The sequence below is a fragment of the Perissodus microlepis genome, chromosome 22 (genome assembly GCF_051167445.1).
Source record: "Perissodus microlepis isolate ML-2025 ecotype Zambia chromosome 22, ASM5116744v1, whole genome shotgun sequence".
NCBI classification, from domain to species: Eukaryota; Metazoa; Chordata; class Actinopteri; order Cichliformes; family Cichlidae; genus Perissodus; species Perissodus microlepis.
The window spans coordinates 11,277,170-11,285,530 of NC_140481.1; the positions used below are offsets into that span (position 1 = coordinate 11,277,170).

The following is an 8,361-nucleotide window of genomic DNA, read 5'->3' on the forward strand; positions in this document are numbered from 1 at the left end:
AGAGCGTGGATATAATTGTCCGGTGAATTGGTTTGGCAGTGTGAGCAGTTGTTGGTAGACGTAAAGCCCATCTTGAACATCCGATGACCTGTATAGTGCACTCTATGTAATATTTTGTATTGAATTAATTGAAGACTGGGATTTCTGATTAGGTGAAAGGTTTTTAAGCAAGTCTGAGACCAGAAGTTTTGGTCTAAGTTAACTGATAAATCCGCTTCCCATTTTGCAATAGGAAGTGATATTGATTCATCTGTTTTAGAAAACATTCTGTATATTTTGGATAGTAATTTGGGGGTTTTAAGAGTAAGAAATTGAACCACACTTGGTGGTGTTTGTAGTTCAACTTGACCCGGTTTAAATTTCTTTTTTACTATGGATTTAATTTGTTGATATTCTAAAAATCTTTTCTTGTTGATCCCATATTGTGTAACTAGTCCGTCAAATGAAATAAATTCTGTTCCTTCTAGTATATGTTCTAAATATTTGATTCCTTTACCACTCCAATCTGAAAAGTTTATCATATTATTGTTTTGTAATATGTCAGGGTTGTTCCAGATAGGTGTACGTTTGCATGGGATTAATGAAGACTGCGTCAATTTTAGAAACTCCCACCATGCTGTCAGAGAAGAGCTGATGTTGATGCTTTTAAAGCATTCATGTCGTTGGATGTTTGAGCTGATAAATGGTAGATCTGAAATCTCTAGATTATTGCAAAGTGCCTGTTCTACATCTAGCCAAGGTTCATCTAAGAGGGTATGTTTTAGCCATCCTGAGATAAACTGAAGCCTGTTGGCTAAGAAGTAGTGCTGAAAGTTAGGTAGTTCTAATCCTCCTTTATCCTTGGTCTTTTGTAGTGTTTTTAAGCTTATACGTGGGGGTTTATTTTTCCAAAGGAATTTGGACATACATGAATCTAGAGATCTGAACCAATCTTGTGGCGGTTTAGTTGGGATCATTGAGAATAAATAATTTATTTTTGGTAAGACCATCATTTTTATAGCGGCAACCCTTCCCATGAGTGATATGGGTAGACATTTCCACCTAGCCAGATCACCTTCTACCTTCTTTAAAAGTGGGATATGGTTTAATTTAGTTAGATCTGCAAGCTTGGGAGAAACATTAATACCTAAATATTTTATATTTCCCGATTGCAGTGGTGTAGAAGAGGAATTATGGAGGGAGCAATTAATCGGTAGGACTGTAGATTTTGACCAGTTAATTGAGTAATCTGATATTCTTGCAAAAGAGTTTATCAATTCAATCACCCCAGTGATATTAGTTTGTGAATTTTGGAGAAAGAGTAACACATCATCCACATAAAGGCTGATTTTATGTTCCACGTTCTTGCATTTTATGCCCTTAATTACTGAATTCTGTCTAATTGCTGCTGCTAGTGGTTCAATAAAAATTGCAAACAGTGAAGGGGAGAGTGGGCATCCCTGCCTGGTGCCCCTCAAGAGACAGAAGCTGGAGGATGTCTGGTCATTTGTTCTGACACAAGCTGTTGGGGAATTATATAATATTTTTAACCAGTTTATGAAAGAGGATCCAAAACCAAATTTGTGTAAAGTTGCAAATAGAAATTTCCAGTTAACTCTGTCAAATGTTTTTTCTGCGTCTAAAGAGAATATTGTAGTTTCTAGGTTTTTACTGTATGAGTAGTCTATCAAATTAAGTAATCTACGTGTATTTGTTGATGAGTGCCTACCTTTTATGAAACCAGTTTGGTCAGGATGAATTAAGAGGGGGGTTATTTTCTCCAGTCTCTTTGAGAGAGCTTTGCAGATTATTTTAAGGTCTACATTTATAAGGGATATTGGACGATAGCTTGAGGGATATATAGGGTCTTTGCCTGGTTTTAGCAGGAGATTAATGTTTGCAGAATTCATATTTGATGGAAGTCTGCCCTTTTCTTTGATTTCCAACAACGTTCTGTAGAAAACTGGTGCTAGAATCGACCAGAATTCTTTGTAGAATTCTGCAGGAAAGCCGTCTGGACCTGGAGCCTTATTATTGGGCATACTTATCAGGGCTTCCTGGAGTTCACCTGGTGTCAGTGGTGAATCCAGTGCCATTGCTTGAGTGTCTAATAATTTTGGAAGAGTTATGTTGTCCAAAAACTGATCAATTTCTTTTTTAGATGGGTTTATTTGTGGTGAATACAACGTTTTATAGAAATCCCTGGAAATGTTGTTTATTTGTATCGGTTCATATATTGTGTTCCCAGATGAATCTTGAACAGCACATATAGTTGTTTTTTCTTTATTTATTTTTAGCTGGTTTGCTAGAAATTGACCGGATTTATTACCATGTTCATAATTTTGTAAGCGTAGTCTTTGTACTAAGAATTGTGTTTTTTTATCAATTATCTCATTTAATTCTAGTTTTATTTTGCGTATTTTGTTCAATGTTTCCTGATCTTGGTGGGATGCGTAGGCTTCTTCTAGTGATTTGATGTATTTTTCTAATTCCTGAATATTTTTGTTTTCTTTTTTCTTTTTATGTGATGAGAAAGAAATTATTTTACCTCTCATCACAGCTTTCCCTGCTTCCCATAGAACAGAAGCTGATGTTTCGGGAGTGTCATTATAGTCTAAATATGAAGTCCACTCTTTTTTAAAATATTTAATAAAGTCTTCATCTTTAAGTAGTGATATATTAAATCTCCAGTTTTTCTTGGCGTAGTATTATTCTTGTGCATTAGTGTTAAAGATACAGGACCATGATCGCTGACAGCTATAGGGTGAATCTCAGTGTCTGAAATGTCGCTCAGCAGTGAGCTGCTGACCAAAAAATAATCCAGACGAGAGTAAGAGTGATGGACATGTGAGAAAAAAGTATATTCCTTACTGGTGGGGTGAAGGGAGCGCCATGCATCGCAAAGACCAAAGTCGCTCATATACTGTTTGATTATATTTGTGGACTGCCAATTACGCTGAGTTCCTGCTGTATTGAGCCTATCCATCTGTTTAACTTACCGGTATCAAATCGCATCTTAAAGTGTGATTTCATAGCAGAATTAACACCGTCACTCTCCGTCAGTGATTTAATTGGAATGTTTACGTTTTGTTTTTTTGTTTTTTTTTCTTCTCTTTTTTTTTTCTCTCTTTTCCCCCTCTTGGTTTTATGCTGCTCACCCCTGTCCTTGGTTTCTTTCTTTATTCCTTTCACTGCCTCGATCACCTGCTTCGACACTCATCCACAAACAACATCCTTTATTTCGACACATACGCACCATGCGCTCAACGGCAGCACATTTACTTCAGTCAGACAGCGCACACAGTCGTATAGGATACCTACACTTAAGCCAAGCCTACTCATATTAGTAAATATGCACACACATAGTCAGACTCAGGGAGCATCTCGCCACACATTTTTTCTCTCTCTCCCTCTCTTTATTTATGAACAAGTGACGTATTCTCTCCACCTGTCTAAGCGACGCACACAGCATACATCCCTAGTTATACACAAACATCTATGGGTACACTGAAGTTCATTACATGGAATATAAATGGAGCTGGCTCCAGAGAAAAGAGGTTAAAAATATTTAACCAACTCAAAAAACTACAGGCAGATGTTGTCCTTTTACAAGAGACCCACAGACCTCTTAGAGGTTCGAATGAACTTAAAACACCTGAGTTTCCTAATGTGTTCTCAGCTTGTTATAATTCTAGACAAAGGGGAGTAGCAATTTTAATACATAAAAACATTAATTTCACAGTACTTGATACAGTTATAGATCCAGAGGGCAGATTCTTAATCATTAAACTATCTATACTTGATAAAAAGCTATGTATTGCAAGTGTATATGGTCCAAATGTTGATGATCCCTCATTCTTTCACGGTTTTTTCAGTGCACTCTCTGAACACTTAGATGGCACACTTGTTCTTGGAGGCGACCTCAACCTTGGACTAAATGAGGAGTGCAGAATTATTAGGCAAATGAGTATTTTGTCCACATCATCCTCTTCATGCATGTTGTCTTACTCCAAGCTGTATAGGCTCGAAAGCCTACTACCAATTAAGCATATTAGGTGATGTGCATCTCTGTAATGAGAAGGGGTGTGGTCTAATGACATCAACACCCTATATCAGGTGTGCATAATTATTAGGCAACGTCCTTTCCTTTGGCAAAATGGGTCAAAAGAAGGACTTGACAGGCACAGAAAAGTCAAAAATAGTGAGATATCTTGCAGAGGGATGCAGCAGTCTCAAAATTGCAAAGCTTCTGAAGCGTGATCATCGAACAATCAAGCGTTTCATTCAAAATAGTCAACAGGGTCGCAAGAAGCGTGTGGAAAAACCAAGGCGCAAAATAACTGCCCATGAACTGAGAAAAGTCAAGCGTGCAGCTGCCAAGATGCCACTTGCCACCAGTTTGGCCATATTTCAGAGCTGCAACATCACTGGAGTACGGTGGCCCTGAAGTGCAAATCACACCAACAAATTGCTAAACACAACAACAAAATTGAGAAACACAAAAACAAATGGAGAATGGACTGGAAAGTCTGAATTTTTTAAGTGCACTGCAACAACATTCCAGTGTGCTGGCCCCACTCCTATGCTTCTCTGCCAAGGCCCTGACTGCTTCAGAACTGGAGAGCATGTTCAGACCAGATCTCAGCCCAGCAGGAAGCAACAAGCGGCATGAGGAGGTCCTAACACTTGGCTTTTGGGCAGATTATCTCCTTGATTGTGAAGGTTTGAATGGCCGTTTTTATTTGTTTATAGTTTTATGAAAGGAGAAGTAAGGAAATTAATTTTCTGTAATGTACTACAGTGTTTACTTTCTTCTTTCAGAGAAGGCAACAGCAGTGTGTCTGGAAGATTTGATGATGTTTGCCACAGGGCTGACGGCAGTTCCACCGGCAGGAATGACACCACCACCATGCATCCAGTTTTTAAGTGATTCGCCTTTTCCAGTTGCAAACACCTGTGCAAATACTCTGAAGCTACCCATCTGTGACTCATACAGCATCTTTAAGGCCAACATGGACTTTGGAATTCAAAATGCTCCAGGATTTGGATGTTCTTACATCAGCAAGGTCATCAAGTTACAGTTACTGAGTTACCCTGTTAGGTTCAGCTGCCGTTGGCACACTACTTAACACATTCATGTGACAAGCAACTTCCATATTGTTAAACATTTAGTTGTTTTAGTTGTTTTTTCCTGAATATTGTGTATGTTGGAAAAGTGACAGAAATGCTGGACACTATTTGTAAATGGTTTTATTAAAGAAAATTTTAAATGTTTCCTTGTGGTTAAATGTTAATATTTAAATCCATGCCAGTTGCTGTATATTATGAACAATATTATATTCAATTTAGCAAGAGGGAAAGGAAACACTACTAACATTAAAAAATGAAGGAAAAACAGAAGGGCTGGAGCACTCAAGTAAGTCCAAAGGTTTTATTAGGTGCAAAAAAAGGAAAGAAACTAACGTTTCGACACCGTGTGTGTCTTCGTCAGAGTAACTCTGACAAATGTCATTACAAACTGAAGTTCAGTTGGTATCTAAAACCCAGCTATGTCCTTCAGGGCCAAATACAGTTCTGTGGCCGATTCCCAGTCTTGTGGCTGCTGCAGTGTGTTTTGTTGTACAGCCTGTTGTAAATATTCCTCAATGTTTGGATCACCACACAATCCAACCGGTAGCCCCTCCTCGGGAAACACATCCAGTTCCCTCTCCTCAACAGCAAATCCACAGTCTCTTGAACCATATCTGCAAAATGAAAATAGAACAGTGAAGGATTTTTTGCTGACAATATGGAACTATATAAATCAACGCATGCAGTGACATGTTATAAACTGCTCTATCATACTTATGTGTAAAAATTATGAATATATATTAACCAACTTAAGCAATAACAACACCTTGCATTTAGTTTGATGTAAAAGGTTAATTCATTTTGTTAAGAACTCAAATACCTGTGAGGCAAGAGTTCGTTTGGAATCCCCCCTGGACACGATGCAAGTCTGCTTGGCCGGATCCTGTGTTTGTTCCAGAGGTCTTTGCATTCATCCAGGTCTTTCTGTAGAACCCCTCTGAAGCAGAATCTCAGCAAGCATTGGTGTTCGTGGCTTCCATTTAAGTTTCCAGAGTCTCTTAGGTCTCCAAAAAAGTCCATCCAAAACTGAGACCTGGGTATATAATTAATATTTAAGAATCAATTTAGCTTTGTTCTTGGTCATTTTATAGGGTTTGTTACATTTTGGTCCCATTTAAAACATGCCACAAATGGATGTCAAACAAAGTAATGCATATTAGTTTTCCATAAATATTGTAGCGACCCTGCAGTAATGTTCTTGTTAAAAATGCTGTATTCTTTTCACTCTGTTCTGTGTGTTGATTGTGAGGAGTGGAGGGTTTGGTCTGAGTTTTTCATTTTGTATTGGCGTCGTTAAATCTAGGCAAGCATGCTCATTTCGGCACAACAGCTGACAGTGACCATTTTGAGTTCCTGCAATAAAGTGACGGCTGTTAACGTCTATCTCATCCAACTTTTCAACACGTCCAGCAGGACGCTACTCTATTTTCTTAAATGCATGTAAAAAAAACAAAAAACGATCTGATCAGCTTTCACTGTAGCTTACACCTACCAGACACAAATGTACCCACCTTCCTCTTCTGAAATAAGACCACCATGACTCGATGCGCTGATTCCCAGTAGATGATCCGTAACTGTGGCTTGACGATCCAGCATAATAGTCCGTGTGCGCGTGACGGAGGGTACACTGTATTGCTGCCATAGTCCCATTCTCAGTCCCGAAGTCTGTTCGTAATCTCATTGGTATCACACCAAGACTCTTTACACAGTTTATATAATTGTGAGCTATAACAGCCGGGTTGTTGTTTGTTGCTCCACACACAAGCCACATCAGTCTTCTTGAAAAGCCATCTATACATCCTGACAGGGCCAAGCCAAAGGGTTTCAGTTTATTATAGCCATCTACATGCCATATGTAATTGGGCCCCATGGAGTGATACGTGCGTCTTGTGAACCTCCTTCGAGTTCTCAAAGCGATTCCTTGAGGATTTAGTTGTCTCAACAGCCTCATAACTACATCACGCTTGACACGCAGCTTGTGTTTTTGTTTGAGAACTTGCCACATGGTCCGATATCCAAACAATTGTCCTGGTCCTCGAAGCTCGGACAAAATGGCACGCCTCACCTCAGGAAGTGGAGAATAGTTGCCTCGTCTGTACAGTCCAGATTCTTTTAAATGCGTTTTCAGTGTACGCATACTAATTGAAATGTCACGATTACACTTGAGCATATCCAGTATCACCTCGTATGTATGTCCTGAATCAAAATATTCTCGAATAGCGACAGCTATGTTTGGGGCACCGCTAATGTTCATGTTTGAAAAAAATGCGCTACAGGCAGAGTAACTTCCGGTTCCAAAGATGAACAGCGCGGACGTCCAATCAGTGATGTCTCCTGTTGCCGACTGGTACCTACCCTTTCCGGTTTTCTTAATGTAATTGTGATTCTCAATTTGTTTTTGTGATTCTCAGTTTTGTTTTTGTGCTTTTCAGTTTTGTTTTTGTGCTTCTCAGTTTTGTTTTTGTGCTTCTCAATTTTGTTTTTGTGCTTTTCAGTTTTGTTTTTGTGCTTCTCAGTTTTGTTTTTGTGCTTCTCAGTTTTGTTTTTGTGCTTCTTAATTTGATTTTGTGATTCTCAGTTTTGTTTTTGTGCTTCTCAATTTTGTTTTTGTGCTTCTTAATTTGATTTTGTGATTCTCAGTTTTGTTTTTGTGCTTCTCAGTTTTGTTTTTGTGCTTTTCAGTTTTGTTTTTGTGCTTCTCAATTTTGTTTTTGTGCTTCTTAATTTGATTTTGTGCTTCTCAGTTTTGTTTTTGTGCTTTTCAGTTTTGTTGTTGTGTTTAGCAATTTGTTGGTGTGATTTGCACTTCAGGGCCTCTCAGTTTTGTTGTTGTGTTTAGCAATTTGTTGTTGTGATTTGCACTTCAGGGCCACCGTACTGGAGTGCCCAAAAGCACAAGGTGTGCAATACTCAGAGACATGGCCAAGGTAAGAAAGGCTGAAAGACGACCACCACTGAACAAGACACACAAGCTGAAACGTCAAGACTGGGCCAAGAAATATCTCAAGACTGATTTTTCTAAGGTTTTATGGACTGATGAAATGAGAGTGAGTCTTGATGGGCCAGATGGATGGGCCCGTGGCTGGATTGGTAAAGGGCAGAGAGCTCCAGTCCGACTCAGACGACAGCAAGGTGGAGGTGGAGTACTGGTTTGGGCTGGTATCATCAAAGATGAGCTTGTGGGGCCTTTTCGGGTTGAGGATGGAGTCAAGCTCAACTCCCAGTCCTACTGCCAGTTTCTGGAAGACACCT

The 8,361-nt window shown here is 39.0% G+C and overlaps 1 protein-coding gene and 1 long non-coding RNA gene across 2 annotated transcripts; one reads left to right on the forward strand and one right to left on the reverse strand.

Annotated features, from left to right (window-relative positions):
* The first annotated feature begins 2,349 nt into the window (after nt 1–2,349).
* On the forward strand, nt 2,350–5,253 carry LOC146362637 (uncharacterized). Its single transcript, XR_014799261.1, has 2 exons — nt 2,350–4,701; nt 4,801–5,253. It is a non-coding gene; the product is annotated as an uncharacterized LOC146362637 (long non-coding RNA).
* A 143-nt stretch (nt 5,254–5,396) lies between these two features.
* LOC146362638 (uncharacterized) lies at nt 5,397–7,745 on the reverse strand. The gene is made up of 3 exons (XM_084919803.1): nt 6,621–7,745; nt 5,930–6,142; nt 5,397–5,723 (listed from the first exon to the last, which is right to left on the reverse strand). Exons 1-3 carry the CDS (start codon nt 7,361–7,363, stop codon nt 5,516–5,518), a joined length of 1,164 nt encoding a protein of 387 aa, XP_084775929.1. The 5' UTR covers nt 7,364–7,745; the 3' UTR covers nt 5,397–5,515.
* Nucleotides 7,746–8,361: the final 616 nt, after the last annotated feature.

Coding starts and splice junctions, on each gene's coding strand:
- LOC146362638 (XM_084919803.1), bottom strand. CDS start 7,363: ATGAACATTAGCGGTGCCCCAAACATAGCTGTCGCTATTCGAGAATAT. Junction 6,143..6,620: donor TCTTATTTCAGAAGAGGAAG/GTGGGTACATTT, acceptor TTATATACCCAG/GTCTCAGTTTTGGATGGACT. Junction 5,724..5,929: donor AACGAACTCTTGCCTCACAG/GTATTTGAGTTC, acceptor TTCATTTTGCAG/ATATGGTTCAAGAGACTGTG.